The following is a 25121-nucleotide window of genomic DNA, read 5'->3' as shown; positions in this document are numbered from 1 at the left end:
GGACTTTTGGATGTAGAAAGCGTGTCGGGCCTTTGAAAGGAATAGTTTTGGAAAAGATGCTTTTCGCTTTTCTTGCCAAGAGTTAGATTAGAATATAGATGCGACTCTCATGTCTGTCCATTAAATATGAAGGTACAGTCCGCAGCTCGTTAGCTTAGCTTAGCACAATGACTGAAAACAGGGAGAAACAGCTAGCCTGGCTCTGTCCAGAGGTAACAAAATCTACCTACCAGCACCTTAATAGCTCACTAATAACACATGGGTTATGTGTGGGACTATTTCTTGGCTGGGACTTCTTGGAACCTTGTCATCACCATGAAGTTGCCAGGCAACCAACAGAGACTTCGGTTCCCAGCCAAGAAATAGACCCACGCAAAACCTTCAGTAAAACCACAACTTGATAATTTTTCAAAAGACCATTATCATTCAAGCTGCAGAGAGGCCAAGCAGTTTGAGAGACTGCATTCAGCTGGAGTTACCGGCTTCAAGCCTCTGTTGGTGAGTTTCTATCCTGCTGAAGAGTCCTTGAGCAAAAAAGACGGAAGCTCCACTTGCTCCGGGACTGCTGAAGTGCCTGGAAGGCAAAGCAAAAACACAAAAAATATTCAATTTATGCTCCAACATTATGAAAAATTAGCTCAATTATACATGGAGCAGCTGCAGTGTATATAAACTATATATTGCAACAATGATGTAAGACAGTTATCAGCATGTTAAAGAATAAGATTATAATGATAATTTGAAGTCATAAAACACACTAGCTGCTAAAGAAAACCAACGGAAGTCACTAAGGGCATGAGGTTGTTTTGTCACTGTGGCTGTGTGTCAGTGAAGCTGGGAATGGCTGTTGGAGTTGTTCTCCTTTGAAAACGAGGGGAAAAGGGGAAAGAGGGGAGGGGGTGGTGAATAATTGATAGTGGCTGAGAGCGATATGAGTTTAGTTAATGTGCCCAGCAGCGCAGGCTAAGAGAGGAGCTGTTAGCTATTCCACCTCAGGCCTAAAACTCAGGCAGTGGAAAGAACTGAGGACTCACCCTGGGTTAGAGGTCGCTGTTTAGTCATCCATCTTCCTATCTGTATATCTTTCTATTACACCATATAGTCCATCTTGTCGGATGGTGGGTCCACGTGTGTGTTATAGATTTCTTTCTTAATTTGCATGGGTTTGGTTGTGTGTCTATGTGTGTGTGTGTGTGTGTGTTTGGAGGCATCTGCACAGCTGGATCTCCCTGGTAGCGGTGTTGTTGCAGCCCTCAGGTTCCTTTCTCTGAGTGGTAATAGAGTGCTCCTGTCAGCCTCCCCAGATGCCGCTCCATAAGGACCCTCAACTCTCTTAACTCGCCAGGAGAGTTCTGTGTTCACACTGCAAGTCTCAGCTTCTTCAGATTCCTACTTTTCCTGCTGAAGGTAAACACTGCAGTTTGCATTTGGGCTTGGAGTACTCCTTCACACTTGGAGAATAAAAACTTTTTGGGAGATTAGTCTTTTTATGTTGGATAATGCTAAATGTAGTGCGTGTATTTTTAATTGCATCAAAGTCTTTAATACATTAATGAAGCGGGGGGTTGCAGGTCTCATGTTAACTCTTTGTATAGACTGGTGATGGAAGCAACACTGTCAGTATCTATGCCCCCATCAACCTATTGAGATATACTTTACAGTCCAGTATACACTTAATAACTTTGTGGCTATATTATAAGCATTGTAATACTATTTTTATTTATGATTGCTCGTTTGATTCAGAGGGAAAACATCACATATTACTAATTTATTCTCATTTAACTCCATTAACCCTAATATTCCCTTTCCTCCCAAAAAGATTGAAAAAATGTTCCCACACTGTACAGCAATGTCACATATATATTGTATGTGCTTGTTTCACTGAACCTAAAACTAAAGTATATCACACTCATATTTAAAAATCAAAACACAATTTTTATAGCCGCACCTTTCATTCATAAAGACAATTTTTACGGTTCTTTTTACATACACATTTTATTTGACATTTAATTTGTTTCCAAGTAATTCCGCGTGTCATATCTGTTATCTATGGAAACTTTTATATCTTTACTAGAATTTAAAATTAATTTTTAAAGAGTTTGAAGAAATCAGTGCTGGAGATAGTGTTGGGTTAGACTTCATGCAGGCTAAAACATCTGGCATCTCTGATAACAACAATCTCTCCCCAAACCACAACAGACAGCTCTGAAGGAGTCAGTCCTCACTTAACACACTTACAGTAACAGGAGAAACTGACGCTGTCTCCCAAGTGTCTCTGTAGTTGGAGAGAAACAGTCTCTCTTGGAAAAATAACTGACATCATCTCCCATGTGCCCGCGCTTTAAGAAATGGAGGATCTTCCTCCTCCGTGTCATAGTGCATTCCTGTCGTTCCTCCTGATTTACCAGACATCCTCTTTCCCCTGCTGTCACATTTGGTACAGATGGTTAGGCTCTATGGAGTGGCCTGTCAGTCTCCATTTGGCCTCCTCAATGTGACAGCGGGTCTGATGGCTCGTGAAGGGCCCCCGACTTTCCCAGCACACGGACACTGACATTTCTCAAAGGGGCTCGCATGCGCGCTTTCCACCCAGCCAGATGAGGGAAATGAAGAACCTGGAGTTGACCCAAAGCCCGCCACAGGCTAAGAGAGCCAGGGATGGAGTGATAAAGGAAGAAAGAGAGAAAGAGAAATTGGAGATTGAGAGGTTGGGGTTAGATTAAGAAAAAGCATAAGAGAAAAGAAAGAGGAAGGGGTGGAAGATGAGGAGTGAGTGAGAGACAAAGGGATAGATAAGAAGGACAGGTAAAGTGGGAGAGGACAAACAGAAGTGAGTCTGAACTGTCAGAAGACACACGTCAGTCATTGCCTGTGGATGTGATCTTACAGCTGAACCCATCCAGTGCCCCTGTACCACTGCACACTTCCTTCTGAGGGAGGCTGCTCCAAATGCCAACCCCTCTACACCCCCAACACCCAGCTGCCTGCATGTTGTGAAGCAGAGAGGCGAGAACTCCCAGCTACCCCCAAAACACACTTCTACCTCCACTGGTTGACTTAAACACTCATATTTACTGTGTTCTGTACAGTCATAGAGAGGCATGCACACACCTTTATTTTTCAAACACACACATAGGCACACAGACATCAGACCATAGAAATCGATCACTGATCAATGCACCTAAAGGCTGATGTGCTCCCATTCAAACTGTAAGAAAAGCTTTTTTAAGAAGTGTTTTCTAGTGTGCCATAAATATAATGCAGACATAGTGAGCAAAAATGGACGGTGAAACTAGGGAACAATAGTCTGTATTCAAACGCTTAATTCGTGTAGCCAAGAATCCTCTCTATCATATGCAAAGAAACTGAGAGATGTGAGGAATATTCTCCACAGCAGATAGTTTCAGTCTTTCTTGTAGCTTTTGATTTCCCCAATTAACCTGCATCAAAAATGAAGACCTGTATTGTTAATTACAGAATAGATAGATAGATAGATAGATAGATAGATAGATAGATAGATAGATAGATAGATAGATAGATTTAACAAATTATTACAAAAAATAAGAAAGAAAGAAAGAAAGAAAGAAAGAAAGAAAGAAATGTAAATTTCCATTGTGTTGTTACAAAAAGTTTATTTTTTCTTGCAGCACTAATTGTGTTTTAATTCTAGTTATCTCTGCTGGAAATCATCCTGTGATGAGAAGTTTTTCATATTCATATAATTCTCATTATGAAATATTTTCCTTTCACAGTTTAAAGTTGATTGAAAACAAGAAATTGTTAATAACACATTGGTTTGCAGGAGTTGTTTTTTTTAAAACTGCGGTTTCAGTGCAAGATTGGTCATTAAGTGATTTTTTTTCAAGGAATCTTTTTAAGGACTTACCTCTTGTCTCTGCTGTTTTCTGTATAATCTTTTTAATGCCTTTCAAAAGGGTTAGAAACGAAAGCTATAGACTTCAACAATCCACACATAAATGCAGCATTGTGCTAGTGTAATAAGAACGGTTGAACTCCAATCAGTTACCTCTATTCCTCACCTGGATGCTGCTAATAATCAGACAAACACAGAGAATGTAACAAAATAAAAACTTAATTGTTTCAGTTTTCAGTGCACGGATTTGGCTTAAAAACGATAAAAAAAAAAAACATAGATGGAGCTACCCAGACAAATGTCATCTCTACCCTCCGTTATAACGAGAAGCCATCACCAACCTAACCTTGGCCAATATTGTGTAAGTTGTTATATTGCATCCTGGCTGCAAGGTACCGCGTTTGACAATCCAGAGGGGGGAGAGAGGGAGGAGAGGGGGAGCCACTGTATTGTAGTGCCTGCGGGCAATGCTCCCAGTCAATATATATCTCCACACTCGCTGCTGCGCTCCTATTTGAGCGGGACGCGCTGCCCTCTCAGTGCCGCTGCAGAGGAGTGACAGTCAGCCACACCGGGACGCTCTCTAGGTACGGATGAATACATTTCCTCTCTACTTTCAAGTAGCTTATATAATGCAAGCAGGTTCGTTTGTTAAGATTAAGTGATATTTAAAATGGAACTTAAGGAGAGGCCTGCTGCACAGGGTGCTTTTGCATGCATTGAGAAAATGCTTTTGGTGTTGTTTCATTCAACTGCAAGTCTTTTATTTTGTAGTTTTTGAAACATAAAAGTACAAGGTTTCGATGCGAGCTTTAATTAGAGTTTTAATGCACTTAGGTTGCTAATTTCTAAGCTTGAACGTGGATATTTTATGTTATGATTTTTTTTTCTATGTAGGCCTATACACTTTTAAAGTTAAAATGTATACATTGCATTGCCACTAATTGTACACATGCAATGTAGCATTCTAAAATCTGATTTTATTGCATTTCCTGTAGCCAAGAATCCTAAAACCTTGTATTAATTTAGCAGCAGCAGCATCATCTGGTGTTTGGCTGTCAAATTCAAATGCCAGTAAATCATTTTTCTTTTCATGCATACAATAAATTTATGGCTTTTGTTTGTAGAAAATGTGTTTTTTCAAATTGTTTGGCTGCAATTTCAAATTGAGTTAGAAGGATATTTGTTTCTGTCTTATTATATTGCAAATGAAACATGAAATAGAGATTAAGATAATAACAATATAATTTGTTTTCTTCTTTTCCAGACAACCAGCACGCATCATCCTGACAACCATCTTAGGTAAATTGTTTAACTTAAAGTATGATTTTAAAAGAGCTTAAAAACTATTTCACTTACAGTCGAGTGCATTTACTTAGTGTACAAATAGCCCGTCCCATGGGCTGTCAGTGGTGTGGTTGCTGTTGCATGTAACTTGTAAAAGCTTTTAGTGTGGTGAACCTCCTTAATTGCAACAATAGATGTTCAAGCAGTTAGGCTTGTTTGATCATCAGCCCTAAAAGCTTAAAACAAGACCGCAGGCTTTAGAAATGGGGCAGTGGGGGGCCAAAGAGCACAGTCAGTGGAGAGGGGAACGGATAGCAGTGGCCAGAAGAGGGAAAAAAATCTACTGTAAAAATGATTTTTATTGATTGGATCGTAGCAGCAGCTGTTAGGTTCCATTATGAGCTCAAAGCTCAGGTCAGAGCCCCAGGGCAGACAAGTGAGCCAATCAAATGGTCAGCCACTAAATGAACCAATTCTGGGGGTCCAATTGGGAGAGCAGTTGGCAACAGCCTGCCATCCTGTGTTAGACTCACTGTGTCTTTCATCATCACCCTTCGTGCTGTGGGTCTTACAGATGAGGTTGTCTGCTGTCTCTCAGTATAACCGGCCATCCATCACCTGTGTTTGCTTCACTGGCCTTTATCTCAAAACTTTGTCATGAGCAGTCTGTGTAAGACAGAAAAAGATTGGTTGGTGAAGTTGATTTTTTACTTCAGCTTGGACCCTGAACATCACACAGACTTTCATCTTTGAATGACCTGGGGAAAAAGACAAAATAAAAGCCTCAAAGCAGAGTGTTTTAAATTGAGGAGCACACTCCTCCTCACATCTTCTCTCACCGCAGGGTTCACCCACCGGCCTGGCTTAAAGTATAAAAAGATCACAAAGTTTCTGTAATTTAATAGATAATAAAAAACATTTATTGTAGGGATTAGGGAAGAGAGGGTTATTAATTAAACTAATGCCATGGAATTCCTGTCTTTACAGGATAATGAAGAGGGACTGACATAAAAAGACAGCACACATGAGAGAGAGTGTAAAGTGTAAATTCAAAGGTGCACATAGTAGATGAATTGCAAGGTGTACAAGCTGCTTGCTACACATTTCATAGATAGAAGGAAGACAAAATAAAATAATAAATTAATTAAAATGTCTGTCATTAGATGTATTGGTGCTGAGAGGTTTTTACCCTCTATTATAAGACACATCAAGTTACAAAATAATTTTTCATCCATCACAATATTTAAAGCTTTTTTTAAATTCCTTTTGTATACACTATTCGATACTTAAACGCCTCATAATTACAATGTAACCTCTCATAATCCATGCTTATCAAGTAATAAAGTATGACCCAACTCTAAACGCAGAGGTAGTAAGATGAGACAGAGTCCAGGAGAGCAGTTGAACTTATGCACCATGTCCTGACCCAGATCCCAGTCCTGGCACTAATGACGCCCTATAGGCATGATGCCAGGCTCTCATTAGGAACCAGGCCTCAAACCCCCAACTCCTCTCTCTTCCACAACCGCCTCTATGCAACCCTCAGTCTGGCCGCATTGCGCCTGTAGCCGGCCTCCGAGGGTCTGGCCCTCAACTCAAGCAAGCCTGTGAGTGTTGTGAGGGCCCCCTGCACAGGTGCAGAGTCCCCTGTGACGGCCCCCGTTTGCCCCCCAGCCCTGGACCCTGCTAGCGCCTGGTACCGCACTGGAACTAATGAGTAGTGGCAGGTACAGTGAGAACAGAGCAGCATGGGCCTCCCTGCAGTTAGGTTAGTGGCAACCCTCAGCTTAGGCAGACAACAAATGTGCTCTCCCAATACACGTGTGCATAATGATATATACCACCCTTCAGTGCACACATAACTTTATCTCGGATATTTAGATTTCTTACAGAGCTGCATTTCTGCAAGCTGAACAAATAATGAAGTGAAATTGAAAGACATGGGTAAAATATAAAATACCTAATCTGTCAATTTGTTGTTTCTGATCTGTTGATGTTTTGCTGTTTTCAAGAATATCACCTTTATTCATACATACCTTTATTCTTGTGTGTTCACAGGTTCAAGAAATGCTCATTTTCATCTACATACCAAACTGAGGAAAATTAAATGAAATGAAATGTACCCTGGCGCAAAAGATAGAAAATCTACAAATCTGTCTTGAATTATCCTTTTAAAACAATCACATAATCTTTATAAATATCAAGACTCAATCATGTCCAAGGACGATGTCTGTAAAGTGACTTCTGCCAGCAAACACAAGGAGCGCAAGCCTAAAAAGCCTCACTATATTCCCCGGCCATGGGGCAAACCCTACAACTACAAATGCTTCCAGTGCCCCTTCACCTGCATGGAGAAGTCCCACCTGTACAACCATATGAAGTACAGCCTGTGCAAGAACTCCCTTTCTCTGCTCATAGAGTCAGATTGGCCATATAAAAAGGGCAACATCCTGCACCCAGAGCAGCTACGACCCTTTCAGCAGGCACATGGCCTTCAAGCCACTGGGAAAGATGCGCTAGAGCAGGTAACAGGGACTGAGGAGAGACAAAGGCAACAAAGGGCCGTGGAGGAGGAAGGTGAGGACAGGGAAAGCCAGGGACAAGAAGATGAAGAAGAGGGAGGAAGAGGAGAGGGATTAGAGGTCACTGCGCTGACGAAAGAGAGCTCCAGTAACAACAGAGGAGACGCCGCAGAGTGCGCTACTAAGAAAACCAAACAACCAGAGTCAGAGCTTTTGATGGCTGACATGCTCTCCCTGGAAGATCAGCTTTTGCGAGCACGCTCAGTAGAGGTGGAGGCCCAGCTGAAGCACTATAAGCTATCCAAGACATGTCTAACAGCTCCTGGCCTGCTTTCGGAGCAGTGGCGGCTGTTAGCGTCCAGCCACACGAAACTGGCCAAAACTGACGGTGCTCAGCCCCGAGTGAGTAGTTCAATCCCCTGTTACCCTCCTCCGCCAAACCTGGTAGATTACCAGGATCCCACTGGACTCAACCTGTCAATGCTTGGGGTGGGCTACCCCATCAGTCCAAGCCTCTTCTCCTACATGAACTCAGCTATTCCCTCTGCTGCCACGGGTGTCACCGCCCAGACCCATGCACAGCTTGCCCAACTTCCCTTCCTGGCATCGGCTGCTCAGTTGATGCACCCAGCCTCCAGCACCCACACAGACAGAGCTTTTATCCCCCCTCGTCTCTACTACCCCTTCCTGTGTGAGCACACATTTGGACCGGCCTCCAGTCAGAGTGATGCCAGCAAAGCGCTCAAGACGTCTACAAACAGTTTAGAAGCAAATCCCCTGTCTGGCTTCCAGCCTAAAGTTAATCTGTGGAAAGTGCCTGCTTTACGGCCAGGGACCACTGCAGTCTCCCCTGCTGGCTGGGTGTCACCTCAGAGAGACTCCCCCGACCAGGGCTACAGATTGGGGGATAAACTGCAAGCCAAAGCCAAGGAAGGTAAAGCAAGCTGGGGTCTCAAGAGGACAGGGGCCCCGCCGGGGAACCACGAGGCACCTGTGGAGAAAAAGCCAGCCATGGGTTTCACTTTGGACCTTCTGAAGAATATTCAGACTGCATCAACTCTTAATATGGCAGCGGACAAACTTCTCCTCCATGGCAGGTAAAGATTTCCATTAAATGACCTTATTTTGTAATAATTATTGTGAGTAGTAAAACAGTAGCAGCATGAATATGATCACTTTTTCCATCATGTAATTATCTAAAAGGAATATTACAACTGTAGGGGTATGTCATTTTATTATACTGTAGTCTCAAATGTTATATATTTACAACTGGAAAAGCCTTAAATTTCTCCCATCCTCAGTTTACAGGATGCTCAGCTTCAGCCCCAGCCCGCTGAACTGTGGTACAACGATCCTCTCACCAGTCCCAACAGAGAGACGTCCTCTCTTTCTACCTGCAGGGGACCCAACAGCCAGGACTCGACTGCTGCCCGGACAATGGGGGATGGCGCTTCAGAGTCAGTGGCTGCTCTCCTTAGTGACCTCGCCAAGGCCTTGCAGGAGTACCAGGAGGCTGAGCGCAAAATCTCCCACCTGGAGAAGGAGGACCTTCCCGCCCAGCGCCACCTCTGGGAACACCTGAGCAATATCCGCAGCGAGCTCTCCCACATCCACCAGGCGCTGGAGCGGACGGCTCGCCAGAGCGACGGGCCTCTGGACCTGTCAGTCAAGAGGGGCTCATCAGATTCGGTCGGTGACCTCAGCATGAGAGAGGATGGCAGCCTTAAAGACAACACGACAGAGGCAGAGGAGGATGAGCTGGAGCTGGAGGAGAAAAAGGAGGAAGAAGAGAATGAGAACGAGAGGAAGGCGATGAAGGCTTCGTTGGAGAGTCGTAAGCAGTCATTGGACATGCTGATCAAGATGAGTCAGGCGTCGGTGGTAAACACAGAGATTCTCTCCCCCGGCGGTCTTGGCATGAGGCCCAGTTCTGCTGAGGCCTTATGGCCGAGCAGAACCACCAAGTGTGAGGCGGACTCCAGCGTCCTGCTGTGCCCTGACGGCCGATCAGTGGTGTTCACCGACATGCCCTCCTCTACCAAAACCTCAAAGAGACCCCCGTCCACACAGCGACTAGAAGCCCAGTGTCCTCCGAGCCCTTTGACAGCCCCTGAAAATTAAACTTCTGTTCTTCTAACTGTAATGTACCTGATTCCATACAGTCATTACTAGTCATACTAACATGCCTTTGATTTTCACTGGCTGAAAGAGGACTGTCACAATTATTCTCTGTTTAATTTCACAAAAACCTCAAACATTTCGCACCTTATAAGACAAACAGAGAATGAATGACAATATTCGAAAGAAAAGTCTTAGAAATGCACTATGGACATTGATTGTTACAATAAGATTCTCCTAAAAATCATTTTAAAATGTAACATCACCCCTGACAATAATTTCCATCAGGAGCAGTTGAACAATTAAGTCCATTACAATCATGTTGAGAGACAATCATTTAAAGGATTTGTAAATATTGTAATTACAGTAAATAAGTAAGTAAAATGTTTTAAAGGGTAAATGGTTTTATATGGATGATGTCATGTTGGACTGCGTCATTTCACTTGATGACAATATATTGTATTATACACACTGTATTTCTTTGAATAAACAGAGTAAAAAATAGTTTCATTCTTTTTATGAAAGTAGAACAATAAAATGGAAAATGGGAACAAGAAGAGGAACAAGAAACACACAAAATAATAAAATAATAATACATTTTGATCAAATTGTGTAAAGGAAAAAACATATTGTGATATTATTTGCACATAAATTCATCAGTTTGCTGTTCAGTCCCTTTGGGAAAGACCATGAGGCGAAATGCCATCATCACAATCATTTAGAGTCTAAATAAGAGACAAACAGATACACAGTGGCAGCACTACCTGACTCTCCTCTATCTGCCCTGACATAGTCGGGTGGCTGCGCTAAAGGTGAAGCAGCTCCTTAAGGTAAATCGCCATCAGCAGGGTCACCTGTGCCCCCCTGCAAAGGTCAAGACCCCGGGGCCGAGCTCCACATAGACTAAACGGAGGACTACCTGTCGCCCCCAGGATGGGCACCTAGCACTGAGCAGCCCCACGTCCTCTGGCCCCTTCATCACCCTCACACTCAAGACACAGCAGCAAAGGTCAGCTGCCATGACCAGAAGAGCCCACAGCGGATGTCCAGCCTGAAGAGGTCAAAATGCCTGTCTGATCTTTTTAACTGTTCTCAATTTAGATTTGATATTGGTTGAATGTCTTAATTGATCACAAAAACCATATTTGTAATTTTACTTACAATGTTATATAAAAACAAAGCCGCTATTCAAGCAAATATTTGCAGATGATTTGAATTTAGGTATTATGTACAATAAGACGGTGTAGTCCCTCATTCGTCCAGGAGTGTTCTATTGTAAAAAAGGTTTCAGTCGTAGTCATCTGGACACTGTTTTCAGAAAAGTCTTTCAGAAACGTCTTGATTCTGAAAACAGTGTCCAGATGACTATGACTGAAACCTTTTCTACGATATTATCTACAATATATATTTATGTACACATATATATTAGAAAATGTTAAAAGCATCACATTGAAACATCAGATCACCACAGTAAATGTTGGTGTTTATTTTAAAAAAGGAAGGAAAATAGCTCAGATGCTTGTGCATTCATGTTTCCTAAGAGAAATAAACATTTTTAGTCTCTCACTAAAGTAGAGCTGTTAAAATTCCATTGGCTCTAAAATGACCGGTTTTTGGCAGTATTCTTCTAAAGTTTCACTGTAGTTGTGTGTGCAACAACAGAACAGTTTAGTGTCAGCCAGCGACTCTTTAGGGTGAGTCTCCCTCTCATTGTTGGCACAATGTCTCTGACTGGTTTAAGGGTATCTGCTAAATGCCATTTTGGATTTTTTTAGACATGAAAAGTATCGAACTCTCTGTTGTAGCATCACTAAAATAAGGATCCAAGTAGATAGCTCCCTCATGTGGACAAACGATTCAGAGCTAAAAACATGCAAAGAAACAGAAAAGAAAAGAAACAACCGAAGCTCACTGTGATGATCTTTGTACACGTAACCTTTGGGCACATTTTCTCAGTCATCTGACACTAACACAAAATAAGTGTGTCTTTAAATATCATTAAACAGATAACAGTACAAGATCTATCTTCAGCAGTGTGAATACAGTTTAACATCCTTCCTCAAAATGATTTATTCAGACTTAGAGAACTGATGCCATAAAGAATAGGAAGCGCAGTTGCACAAATTGAAGCGGCATTGGAGGAGCATAAAATGGTAAGTTCTAATATTTTACAATTGTTAGGGTTGGAACATGCTTTATGATGCTGTAAAAAATAAAATAATACAAAATCAAAGTTAATTTACATATTTAGATGAAATATATAATGTTACAGATAAGTAGGTAAGTTAAGTAAGAGGAAGAACATACTGTAAAAAGTAAAAGAAGAACAAGTTTTGGTTCACTCTCACTGCTCTCGTAGCGCTGATTTTGGTGACAGGCAGCTGCTCTAAAAACACACTGTGCAGTGTGCCTGCGCAGCACCAAATGGCAGACAGACACAGTTAGCGACTAGCTGGTGAACATAGTGGAGCATTTTGCAGTTAAAGAGCCAGATATTTCCCTCAAGAGTTGGTGGAGACCAAAAATAGAGCTGCTGGATGTGTAAATAAGCAAGTTTGTCAACTTAAAAGGTGATGTCAGTGTTGTGTTCACAACTTGTTTGCTCCCAAGAGGCCAACAAATCAGCCATTGCAGGTTTAACTGCTTTATCTCTTCTATGAAATTTCAGTGCAGCTACCTTGTGAGATTATTTTTTAACTTCCCCATGATGCATTGGCTTTTCTATCTTAACATATTTTTAGATTTCTTTGGTACGACTTCTGTGCAGTCCATGCAAAAGAAGCTGTCAAGTAAAGATGGTGCGAGCTGTGCTGTTCCTGCTTCCGCCCATCCCCTCGGCCTGCTGTGGTTTTGGCTTTAAAGGCTGCTCACAGAACTTCCCCACGGCAGACATTATGTGGTGCTTCAACAAGAACATCGCTAACCTCTCTGATGTCATTAGTATGATCCCAGATAACATAACAACAATCTACCTGTCCAAGAACAAGATCAGAGTGATCCCACATGGATCATTCAGTCAGTTGCTTCAGCTCAAACACCTGGACCTGAGCCAGAACCAGCTGGTCTCTCTAAAAGGAGGATAATTCAGAAGGCTGGATGTCCTGGATTCTCTCAACCTCACCTGCAACAACATCTCACACATCCACTGCAATATGCCTTTGATGGACTCACCAGGCTGCAAACCCTGCTTCTGGTCCACAACATACTTGCAACAATCTCTCCAAGTATCTTTAATTCCCTCCCATCTATTCAAGAAGTCGATCTGTCTCTGAACAAGCTCAAGGCTTTCAGCTGTGGAGAGTCTGATGGATCCACCACTCTTTGGCGGTTCGACCTTTTCGCAAACAACATCCAGAGGGTTAATGTGAGCTGTTTCCCTGCCTTTGAGTACATCAGGCTGTCCAACAACTCAAAGCTGGAGCTGCAGGCAGATGTTTTTGCCTCCAACCCCAGGCTGAAGAGTCTGCTTTGTCAGGGAGTTAAAGCAGAAGTGCGGTTTGTGGAGAAATCTCGATTTACTATCTGTGGATTGCTGAAAGGAATGGACCAGCTTGGGAGAGTAGAGGTATGTGCACTTGTTGCTTATGTAAAATCTATCCAATTATGTGTTTTAAAGAAATATTATGTGCATTTAATTTGATACAGGTTGACTTGAAAGGATCCAGGTTACCTCAGACTAAGTCCAGCCTGGTGGACTGTGCCACTCCGCCTTTGGTCGTTATTGTGGAGGCAAACCTCGGGAATGTTGCTCAGTTGTTGCTGGGGAAGGGGAATACGAGCAGACTTTATCTCAACAACTGTGGGTTGAAGCAGATATCTCATACTACATTTGATGGTTACCAGGGACTGAAAACACTGCAACTGAATCAAAATAAGGTCATCATTCAGCAGGACACATTCAAAGGCCTGACCCACTTCACGTTTTTAAGCTTTGACAAGAGCAAAATTCGTGACATTGACCCTGACTGGTTCGTCCCTCTGAAGAAGCTGACTTGCCTGTCTCTCCCGAAAAATGAAATCACTGAGTTGACACCAAAGGCATTCAGTGCCCTTACTCGACTTGAGCAGCTCTATCTGCAGTTCACCTTGCTAAAATACATCACCAAGAAGCCCTTCAGTAAGCTGCTGAGGCTAACAAAGCTCAACTTGATTTAAACATCACTGATTTCATTGAAGAAGGCTTTTTCCAAGACCTGACTAGGCTTGAGTATTGCGTATTCTCTGCTTGTGTGTTCATGTTTCCTCAACTTTCCTCACTGTCCATTTATTTAACACATCCATGTGTCCATTAGATACCTGGACTTAAGTGGGAACCGCAAGAGGCTGACACCATCTATTCTATCTGGCCTGATGAATTTGAGAGGATTTGTTCTGTACAACAACCGCCTCCATTTTAAATCCTATGAAACTCCTTTCATCAACCTTACTTCTCTGGAGGTATGACATATTTTTTACAGTGAGTTAATTAGAAGAGTGATGCACTGTGTGTATATCTATCTTTTTATCTATTTACCTGTCTCTCTTCCATGTCCAATTTGGAGTATCTGGAGATGAACTACCAGGGGCCTGGAGGTCAAGGCATTGGTAACATTGGACCATATTTCTTCCAAGGCCAACGTCAACTTATCTCAGTTGCCATCAGGCACAGCATCAAGGTGGACTTCCATCCTGACGCCTTCGTCCCTCTGGTCAATTTGAAATACCTGTACATAGCTGGAGTGGTTATGAAAACAACCAACCTGAGTCCAGTGTTGTCCCCTCTGAAGGGGCTGAAGAAGCTGACTCTTTACAGGGCAGACCTTGATGCTTTGCCTGCTAACCTGATGCCTCCAGATAATAAACTGGAAATTCTCAAAGTCCAGTTCAACCACCTCCACACTGTGGACAAAACGATGCTGGATGCTCTGCCAAGGTAGAGGAGCTACTGAAATGTCAAGCTGCTGAAGGAATAGTACCCCTAAAGCTCACTAATTGACATTAATGCATTTTTTAATCCATAAAAAACATAGTATAAAAACAATTAGTTGTGGTTTTTACAGGGTTACGTGCCAGACTATTTCTTAGCCAGGCACAATAACCTCCTGATGTTTCTGCCAGGAAGTCACTGTGCCCGGCCCAAAAATAGTCCGGCATGTAATCCCTGTAAAACTACAACTTTTTACACTAACAAACAAGATATAATGTGTTAATTACTGAGCTTTAGAGCTCTTTAGAGCGGATTTTGTTACTTTTGAACAAAGCCAAGCCCCATTTCCAGTCTTTATGCTAAACTAAGCTAAGTGGCTGCTGGCAGTACCTTCGTATTTACTGTACAGACCGGAGAGTGGTAGCAATCTTCTCATCTAATTCTTGGCAAGATGGTGAATCAGCACATTTCTCATGATAGGTTCACAGATTTGCAACCCTGACCCTGTTCTACATCTTTTGTGATTGTGCATCATCACCTGCTTTAGTTTTGAGAAACATGACCCACTGCTGCACTTTCTTACTGGGTCTGAAAATACAGTAGTCCAGACACCATGATGAATTTATTTTTCTCAACAAGAATCTCACAGGATGGTCAGACGTATATTTATGTTCACTTGTCAAAAAAGAGGATCTCAAATCATACTTTGTATCAAGTGTTGATTTATTTTTGATACATCTGTGCTAAAAGCAGAAATGTTAACAAAATAAATTTTTAAAACTAAATATAAATCTGTCAACCTTGGTGTATGTTTGTGTTTCCAGATTGCGGTTTTTGGACATTACAGAAAACCCCCTTGCTTGCACCTGTGATAACACCTGGTTCAAGACCTGGGCCATCCACAACGATCGTACACAGGTAATAGAAGCTGCAGACATTGTGACAAGTATTAATGTATGTTATAAATCAACTAAAAGCACATGGCTATAGCTTTCTTTGACAGTTCAAATGATACAATTTCCTGTTGAATTCCCTCCAGGTGTCCTACCTGTACAACCAGAAGTGTGACAACGACAGGAGATCTCCCTACCTGTGGCAGTTTGACGATAAAGCCTGCTCCTATGAACAGGTTTCCTTCACTCTCTTCATTGCCTGCTCTTTGATGGACATGTTGTTTGTATGCGTATGTCTGGCCTGGCACAGACAGGGCCCTGCTCTGCGTTACCTGCTGCTCATCCTCAGGGCAAAACTACGTGGACGTAGGGGGGCTGCTGCTGGTGTTCCTGGAGGAGATACCTGAACACTGTCTGTCTCCCTACACATGCTTATGCAAGATCGTACGTCAGAAGACCTACCCGCTGTGGTCCAAGTAACCACAAGAGCAGGATGCTTTCTGGGTCAGACTGATAGATGCTTTAAAAGACAATGAGGAAGAGGAGGGAGGAAGAGGAGGAGAATATGAGTTAAGTGGCTAGACCAAATGCTAATGATTTCAACAAGGCCACAATTATCTTTTCATGGATTGTCTAGTGTAATGTGCATTGTTTCGGTAACCTTTTCATTTACAGGCTTTTAATAACTTGGTGATAATAAATGACAAAATAATAAGTCAAATCAATTTAATAGGAATTACAGTACAGGAATTAATCAATAATGACAAAAAAAACCCCCAATAAAATATATAATGGCAAGTTGCTATGTTGTTGTATTGAGTTACACATTTTTAACAGTATATGGCTATATATAGTATATGGCTCTTTCTAGATGATATGTTGCGCAGCTTCTTGTTAACACTTTGTTGCTGCCTAATAAAAAGTCGAACGTGCTCCCATGATACAGCTGGGTACTTTTCCTGTGCGCCTTTCCACGCATGTTAAGTGTAGTGTGCATTGTTTCTGTGATACATGTGGTTGGTTTCTATATGAAAAATGAAGAATGTGCAACTATTTTATAATTTCACTGTAACTACCTTTCTGTGGCTTGTACTGTAAAGTGTTGTGTGTGCTGTTTCTTTGAAATGTGTTCTTTGAGGTATTTTCCAATTAATAATCAAAGACAAGGTAAAAATCCACTGTAATTACCATTATGTGACCTATTAAGTCTACCAAGTGCTTTCTTTGTTGGTAGTTAATGTAAAAATGAAGACAATAAATACGAAGAGCACACCTTTCTATGTTTTGTACAGTTAGTGTCTACAAGCCTCGTGGATGCTGCATAGTGCGTAGAGCCTGTCCGCAGTGCAGTCTTACTGTAGACTAAACTCAAAGGATGAAAGGTTATTTCAGTTTCCCTGAAACTAATCTCAATCGACCTCAGAAAATGTACCACATCAGTACAACAGAGTAATTAAGTGATGGGTTAATGCTATTTTTACAAGTTTTTGCTTTTGCAAATGTAATATTTATAATTGTAATATTTTAGAAATGCTGTCTTAAGACAGTTACAATGCTATATAAAGCTAGCAGAGAGAATGACTTGCTACACTCATATGTTCTGTTCCTTTTATATTACTGCACTGTTGGAAAGGTACTTCTAGGTAAGCTCTGTTTACTCACTCCACTTGGTTGGTGTGATGACTTACTATATAATAAACCTCACCTGTTGGACAGTTTGCCAGGCTCAAGAAACTTTTTGTGACTAAGGAGCCTCCAATAGAAAGAAAACATTTACCACAATTCACCAGTGCTAAATTTGTTCAACATCATGTGGATTTCCATTATTCCAGGACACCAACACGTGTTTGGGAAAAAAAAATTTACTACGCAAAGATTTCCAAACACTTCATTTATTTGAAGCTATACATTCAAATGAAAATAAAAAATATTCATATATATTTCATATAGAGCTAGTGAGCAAGGTACAAGTTTAAAACAAAACACAGAAGTCTTCCATGTGGCATATATATACAAGGCGTGGTTTGAATACTATACAGTGTGTATCCATAGCTGCACAGGTTTCATGGATGTTTAAATTCTTCACTCAGTTGAGGCACAACTAGATTTCAGTGAGAGGTCAGGCATTGGGCCAAGTGCTTCAAGACTGCCGCTTACAGTAAAACATTTCAATCTCTCAACACCTAAACAGTAGGACTTGCAAAGCAAAGCTTAATAGTGTTAAGAGTTCCACACTAAAGCATAAAGTAGGAAAATGAGGCAACATGATCATTCTGCAATTCAAATGATACTGTATAGTCATGCAAAGTCCTAAATAGTTTTTCTGAGATGATATTCTCACACCAAAGTCAAAACTGAGCAAACACAAATTCAGGTTTAAAAAAAAAAAAATCCAGTATCACTAACAAGTCACGGTTGTTCACTGAATTTGACAGAAGTCAGGATGTTTGGTTGCACCGCAATAATTGACTTGAAGTCACTACACCAATTTGAGACAATTAAAAAAAAAGATTCCTCAAGTAGTCAAGTGATAAGTGCAATCCCACCCCTCTTATCCCCCTTCACACACAGACACTCTTTTTAAAACTCACAATTTTATAAAACTCTCATACATAAGCAAGTTAAGCATCACATTGTTTTCCACTATCAATCAAACCATATAGTACAGCAGATGCCCCAACAATCAATAGCAAACCATACTCTTACATATATCCAGTAGTTATGTACAACAGAACTGGTGCAACATTAAACACATGAAAAATTATTAAGTAAAGAAACTGTAACAATAATAAAATACAGCAGATACTTAATTCATATTGGGAAATATATATTATTCAGGCTGTCTATTGCTGTCTGTTTTGGCATTTTGGAGGATCAATAAAAATGCTGTCATTTATCCCTCGCAGCTTATTTGACACATCTCCAACTTGGACAAATTATACATCTATGTATTTATTTTATTTATTTATTTTTTTAAAGGAACCTTACATAGGACTTTTTTATTAATTAAAAAAAAAAAAATCAAACAAAAATATGACAATTTATCAGAGGCATGGAAGCAGCAGGTCCAGGTTTAGAATTGACCTTGATAGATAATTTTCCATTTCCTATAAGAGTCTTCAGCTGATGCTGGCACGGCTGTAGCAATTTGACCAAAAACCAAGGTTGGCAAAGAGAACAGAAACTTCTGATTCTAGCTATTCAAATCTTTTTGGAATCTTTTGCCTCAAACAGCTTCATACGCTCCTGCACAGTTAGTCCCTCTTTCAGGCTCTGTTAAAGATAAGAAAAAGAAAGTAATTTATTGTTCACAGATAAGGGCACATGTGGGCAGAGCAGAGCATAAAAAAAGACAACAAAAACATACACACAGACATCACAAAACAGTTAGGTTTTATTTTAGCCAGCTGTCAATCCCAGACATTTTTCTGCTCTGGACAACATACTTTAATCTCAATGGAAGATCTACAGGAAAAAGTGGTTATGCTGGAATATGCACATGCCACACAAGATTACCTACTGGTGCGCAAATACACAAATAAATTCAAACAGTCACAAAAAGACAACAATTACAGAAAGGGTTTTTACAGAGCAAAACGATGTTGGAACATAAGAGATATGTTGCAGAGCGTTCTTATTCCTCTATATAATGATCTGATGATGAGATGGCTCATTAGTCCACTGATGAGCAACACTGATATTCACAAACTGCTATTGGAGACCCAACATACAGTTCTGCCTATCAGCTTACTGTAAATTTGGGGGGCAATACACATGTGACATCCTTAAATATTAAATATGACTAAGTTGAAACACTATCATTAGGTGTTGGATAAAAAATGATTTAACTAATTAACTAACTAAAAACTAATTCAGCCTACCAGTACCTCTAAATCTCACTAATTAACATTATATCTCGTTTGTTTAACCCGCATTAAAACCACAATTTGCCGTTTTTACACTTACCGTACCAATCAAACAAATGAGATGTCAATTAGTGAGCTTTAGAGGCGATGGTAGGCAGATTTGTTTTTTTATCTAGCCTGGCTACAGTTGTTTCCCCGTTTCCAGTCTTTATGCTAAGCTAAGCTATTAGGCTGCTAGCTGTAGCTTCATATTAACTGTACCGAGGTGAGAGCGGTAAATGCGAATAAGTGTATTTCCCAAAATGTCAAACTATTCTTTTAAGCACACAGTATGGGAGAGAAATGTAACCAGCAAGACAATGTTTGCAAACCATTATCTCTAAAAACTGCTAATGCTCACGTCTGTGATATTCAGCTGAGGGGAGGACACTACTGTCAGCTTTGCTGGTGCAGGTTGGGGCAAAAAGGAAGGGGTGGGGAGGGTCATGCAAGGATGGTGAGGGCATGCTTTGGTCTACATCATGCTATACCTACAGTACATCTTGGGGTAGGGGTTGAGGGGAAAATCACCCCGCAATGGGAGTGTCAGCTATCCCATGAGACCTGTTCAATGACAGACTGATGGACAAAACAGACAGATGACAAACTTATAGGACAAGAGGACTTTCAGTAAAAACATCCTGACCAATCAACTGTGGAACACATTTCTACAGAATGTGGTGGCTGCAACAATTAACAGTGATAAAGAAAAAGCTTGAACATCACACCACACAGCAAACTGAAACGGTACTTTAGAATGCACAGATTTGACTCCATTTGTAGGTTTGCAAAATGCCTGTAATTAGGGAATGAAAAACAATTTAATTAAACTTGACACTCACCTTTGATCTTACGCCTCTTGATTGCTTGGATTGCCTTTTCAGGAAATCTGGATTACTTTTTGATTTCATGATATCTAAAAACAAAATGAAGATATGCCACCATTATCATCAACCTCAAGTAACATAATAGGATCACAATTGATACATAACCAAACAAATAGCTACACTGGTTATGCTTCTTAACCCTTAAATGCATACCTCGGGTCTTTAGCGAGGGACATTACACCCTCTCTAAATTCATTTAATGAATCACTCAACTCCCTGGTATTCTTCAAACTATTTGTTTTTAACAATGTTCTGGTGTCAAAATGTCAAAAATAATAAAAAGCATTGTTTTTCTAATGTTTTTCTCTAAAAAGTTTATAGGATCACTAGAAACCCGAGGTATGTAAGAGCTTACATGATGCTGCAGCACCTGGGTGTCAGGTTTAGTTCTTTGATATGGGATGGTTTTGATGACAGAAGCTCTGGAAATGAAGATGTACCTGAGGCTACTGATGATGAGGAATTTGTTTTTGTGCTATTTATGAATCAGATCATATAAAAGCAGAACTGGAACCTGAGAATGACGACGCTAGCTCGGACGACATGAATGGGACAACTGTCAAGATACCATTCAAGTAGTGGCCCCAAGAAAATTTAGGACTGATGGGGGAACCTCATGTAGTTACCTCAAATACCTCGCTGCTATAAACACGCAAGTAGTTTTCCTGGCCAAATGTCCAACTTGGGAAGCCAGAAAATCTCACAAGCGACGCACTTTCCTGGAAAACCTTGGCCTTCAGCTGTTGTGGCCTGATGCTGATGGCATGCTCTAAAAGTCTTTGGTCTTTTCTAGAAACAGAACTCCCACAAAAACGCTAGAGATGCCACATCTGTCCATCCATGCTCGACCGCAAAACTGTGGAGCAGTGCGCACAACCATGTTGCAAAGACCACAAGCAAGTGACTGTGATTTGTGATTACCATGCCAACTAATTTGGGATTGGTAGGCATCAGTCGATGATAAGTTACAGTAGCCTGTGTATAAGATAACAGTCTACGCTGAAATATATTAATGAATTTAGAAGAATTTTTTTTTCTGACATCTATTACAATTGTAAAAAATTCATAAATGGCAAAAATACATTTTTTGTGTGTTTGTTATTGTTAATAATACATTCTGAAAAGTTTAGAAGCAATATCATTTTAATATATGGCGTAATCTGTGTTATATAAGTGCCGGGTCACTAAAGACCCGTGGTATGAAGGAATGATTGAAAAAACAAGTTGCAACCAAATGGTTGTACCTCATCCACATGACGATAAAAAGAAATAAAACTTCTGTAATCCAAATTTGTGCTTCTATCAGGATTACATTGAGCACAAACTGTAGATTTTTGATCCAGTAAACAAAATACTGCATGTGCATACCATTTTAAATTTACACTTTAAAAGGTGTTTGAATTTCCTAATATAAATTTCCCAATCTAAACAACAGTGACAAAACAGGTTGTTATTACAGTTTATGACTCCTGACTGGTTTCATTACATACAAAACTTTGGAGATGCAAAGAAATTTGGGGTAAATTCAATGGCGGGTAAAAAATTATTAAATCAGTCTTTCCCAAACTTATTGGGTCGCCAATTGGCAGAGTGAAATGCATAACAATGCTATGCAGTGCTTAATTTAATCAGGAGGTCCCGGAACACAGAAAGGGTGCTGTTCCAGCGGGTCGGAGGAGAGGAAAAGTCACGGAACGCATCAAAAATCCACAGTGCCTGGAGCACATCGGACAACGCCTACGTGCTAGCTGTTAAAACTAAACTGTCATCACAAACAAAGCATTATTTATTTACATTTATTAATCACAGCATTCACAATAATCATTCAAAATCAGCAGGGGGAGGCGCGTAGAAACAGCTGTTTACGGTTTGCAGCTCTCTCTCTCGTTGACTGTCCCTTCACTTCCCTGTCGTTTCCCTTCTGTCTGTGGATTGCTGCTACAATGGGGGGAAAATGGAATTAGGGAATTAGCGAAAGTTCTATTTACAAGAACGAAAAGCAAACAGGCTAAGAAACTGAGCTAAGTGATGTGTTCTGACCGTCTATCTTATCGATTTCCTCCGCTCCATTTTAGTTCTATGGACAGTGCCACGCCTCCACACGCACCCCCTACTTTAGCCATACTCATTTCACCATTTCACAGCACAAACGCCCATTTGCTTAGTTGTGGGGTTTGCAGTGATCATATGCCAAAATATTTAGACACCAAAAAGCATTAAACCACTTGCCACCATACAGTGCATCTACCGGATTACAGATTTTGACAAAAGGAGGTGCGTGATCCAATCAAATAGGTGCTGGTCCCAGTCTGGGAGGTCCCGGATCCTGTTCTGGCAGGATCACATTACACTCTGTGATGTACTTTATATACTTGACCGCACTCCCAACTCCAGCTGACGTAGTGAATGTATTGCCTTACTGCTTCTATGTCCTCATTTTTCGGTGCAAGTTCATAGTACAAGTTCGTTATCAGCAAATTTGATTATTGCTGTAATGTACTTTTATAATGAAATAAATATTAATATACATTTTAAATTCATGGTTTGTTGTGTTCTTTATCAGTAGTTAATAAATGTCAATTCATGATGTATTTTTATAAGTTTGGGTCCCGGGGAGACACCAAATTTGCTTTTCAGGTCTCAAGCTGAAAAAGTTTGGGAACCCTTGGATTAAATTAATATTTTCTATTTACCGTATCCAGATGTGACCGTTCCATCGACAGTCCTCTCGCCTAAAGCTTCTGTAGCAATGAGCAGTTTCTCCTTCAGTTTGCTGATGTCGCAGTCAGCCTTTGCTTTCACAATGCTGAGTTCTGTATAAATGTCCTTATATTTGTCTGTGGCATATTTCTTGTCCTGTTGAAATGAAATCAATGACACTGGCTCAGTTTTTGTTATAAGACATGAAGAAAAACAGGTACATACCTTCAATTAATTGTTTGCAATACATAAAGATTGGTTTTGATTCTTACCCTTAAAGCAGACTGCAGTTCATCTTTCAAAGAGTGAATTTCCTGTTTAAGATACTGGATCTCTGACTCCTTAATTCGTAGCAACACCTACAAGATGGAGAGAAACACATGAGATTAAAGAGCAAATCCTTAAATCCTTGTGTGTGTGTGTATGAGTGGTGTGTTTACACATACCTCCAGTTCATACACATCTTTGCCCTGGGTAAGCGGTGAAAGCGCTGTTTCACCACTGAAACAGGAGCGCATCCGATTGATCTCTGTAGTCAGTCGGTTATTTAATTCCTGTTGGACAAAATAAAGTTATGTTTTAACCTGTGGACAGAAATGTTTTTGTATGTTCATGTTCACAGGACTTTGACACCAGACACCAGGGTTTACATCCTGAGTCCCGTCTGTAGGCGTGTATGTGCATTCAAACCTGGTTGTGAGCATTTAGCTCCTGGTTCTCTCTCTGACACTGCCTGAGGGCCTGCCTCTCGGCCTCCAGTGCCTGGGCCAGGTGAGCGTTCTCCAGACATTTCTGAGAGTACTGCTCTGACAACACCTCCAGTTCTCTCTGGATGGACTGCAGCTCCTCCCTAGACAGTCAGACCATGACAATATCAACTGGAATTCTCATCTGATGTTTACTAAATGCACTGCAGTTTTCCCAAGCCTAGATGAGTGGATCCTTTGATCATGTGAACACATTTAAAAAGTTTCTCCAGTTTATCAGCCACATACAAGTTTTCTGATGGGACAAGATCATTAGACTAAGTTTTTGCAATAGTCCTTACTGCAACACAGAGTTAACAGACTACACAGATTCATTGGCCATCCACTTAAGCCATAATATTAAGTGACAAAGATTTTCTCTAAATCAAAGAAAAAGACAAATGAACATTCAAGCTCTTTTCCAGGAAATATCGTGCTTCTCATTCGCAAAGTTTAATAGTTTTCGTGTTCACATACTCATATTGTAAGCGAAGTTCATCAATGTCAGAGTTCAGTCCACTCAGTTGGGAGCGGTGGGTCTTCTCCATTTCCTCCTTGTGCGCATTTTTCATAGCTTCAATAGCTACATTAAAAGACAAATTACACACATTTGATTACTGTATGTCGGTCTTGTTTAAGGTACAGCAATTACGGGTGGTTATACAATTAATTTCTTTACCAGCAATTGTGGCAGCAGTCTCCTCAGCCAATAGTCTCTCTCGTTCTTCCAAAAGTTTAGAAATCTCCCTCTGATGCTGCCTCTGGAGGTCTTGTATTACCTTGTGGTGTGTTTCTTCCATTGCTGCAAAGCCACGTTCACACGTGGCCTATTGGAAGAAAGGGTCAACAATCTGTCATCACAAAATGAATTTTGCATCTACCATCTGTTTTTTAATTTGTGACTATAGATTCAGTGCAATATCTACTAATAGTTCACTAGGCTACATGGTGTCATGCAAAAGTGATAGTAGCCATGCAAGCTTTTTATGATCTTAAGCCCAGCTATGTTAGTAAGAGCGAGTTAAAGCAGTGAAATTCTATTCCAGTGAATCAGCATTTTTGTCATTAATAGACTGCACTTCTTTCTATTATTGAATGAGGGAAATTGTGTGTCTATTGATGCCCAAATGAAGGAGCAATGTTGGAGGCAAGTGAGACGTTTTATACTTTTAATTGTCAGGATATATTTAAGACAACCTGCAACTGATTGCTTTGCTTCATTATATAAAACTACTAGGGATGTCCCGACCTGATCCACAGGATCAGCATTTTTTTCGTGTATT

At 40.8% G+C, this 25121-nt stretch overlaps 2 protein-coding genes and 1 pseudogene across 8 annotated transcripts in view; 2 read left to right on the top strand and 1 right to left on the bottom strand.

Moving 5' to 3' along the window:
- The first annotated feature begins 4394 nt into the window (after window positions 1-4394).
- On the top strand, window positions 4395-10305 carry prr35 (proline rich 35). Its single transcript, XM_044178537.1, has 4 exons — window positions 4395-4461; window positions 5142-5176; window positions 7220-8780; window positions 8985-10305. Exons 3-4 carry the CDS (start codon window positions 7375-7377, stop codon window positions 9802-9804), a joined length of 2226 nt encoding a protein of 741 aa, XP_044034472.1. The 5' UTR covers window positions 4395-4461; window positions 5142-5176; window positions 7220-7374; the 3' UTR covers window positions 9805-10305.
- Window positions 10306-11849: 1544 nt separating this feature from the next.
- Window positions 11850-17256, top strand: LOC122867573 (annotated as a pseudogene).
- Window positions 17257-17476: 220 nt separating this feature from the next.
- The window catches only part of si:ch73-103b11.2 (protein outspread), a 51778-nt gene continuing 44133 nt past the window's right edge, over window positions 17477-25121 (bottom strand). For 5 of the 7 annotated variants that reach the window (XM_044178512.1, XM_044178517.1, XM_044178515.1 and 2 more), the window contains 8 exons: window positions 24518-24665; window positions 24316-24421; window positions 23783-23942; window positions 23539-23646; window positions 23365-23451; window positions 23086-23248; window positions 20348-20421; window positions 17477-18873 (listed from right to left, as the gene is read on the bottom strand). In XM_044178512.1, coding sequence (XP_044034447.1) covers window positions 18802-18873; window positions 20348-20421; window positions 23086-23248; window positions 23365-23451; window positions 23539-23646; window positions 23783-23942; window positions 24316-24421; window positions 24518-24665 — 918 coding nt within the window. In that variant the 3' untranslated portion in view covers window positions 17477-18801. Of the gene's footprint in view, window positions 20085-20347; window positions 20422-23085; window positions 23249-23364; window positions 23452-23538; window positions 23647-23782; window positions 23943-24315; window positions 24422-24517; window positions 24666-25121 lie in introns of all 7 variants that reach the window. The other 2 variants (XR_006375953.1, XM_044178514.1) reach the window with 2 other exon arrangements.

The sequence above is a fragment of the Siniperca chuatsi genome, linkage group LG20 (assembly GCF_020085105.1).
Source record: "Siniperca chuatsi isolate FFG_IHB_CAS linkage group LG20, ASM2008510v1, whole genome shotgun sequence".
NCBI classification, from domain to species: domain Eukaryota; kingdom Metazoa; phylum Chordata; class Actinopteri; order Centrarchiformes; family Sinipercidae; genus Siniperca; species Siniperca chuatsi.
Note: the sequence above shows the minus strand (reverse complement) of the source record. Positions and strands in the feature narration are given on the sequence as shown.

Bases quoted from the DNA above. Each gene is read 5' to 3' on its own strand.
- prr35 (XM_044178537.1), top strand. From the start codon at position 7,375: ATGTCCAAGGACGATGTCTGTAAAGTGACTTCTGCCAGCAAACACAAG. The intron at 8,781-8,984 runs GTAAAGATTTCC...TCCCATCCTCAG, and splicing joins AAACTTCTCCTCCATGGCAG to TTTACAGGATGCTCAGCTTC.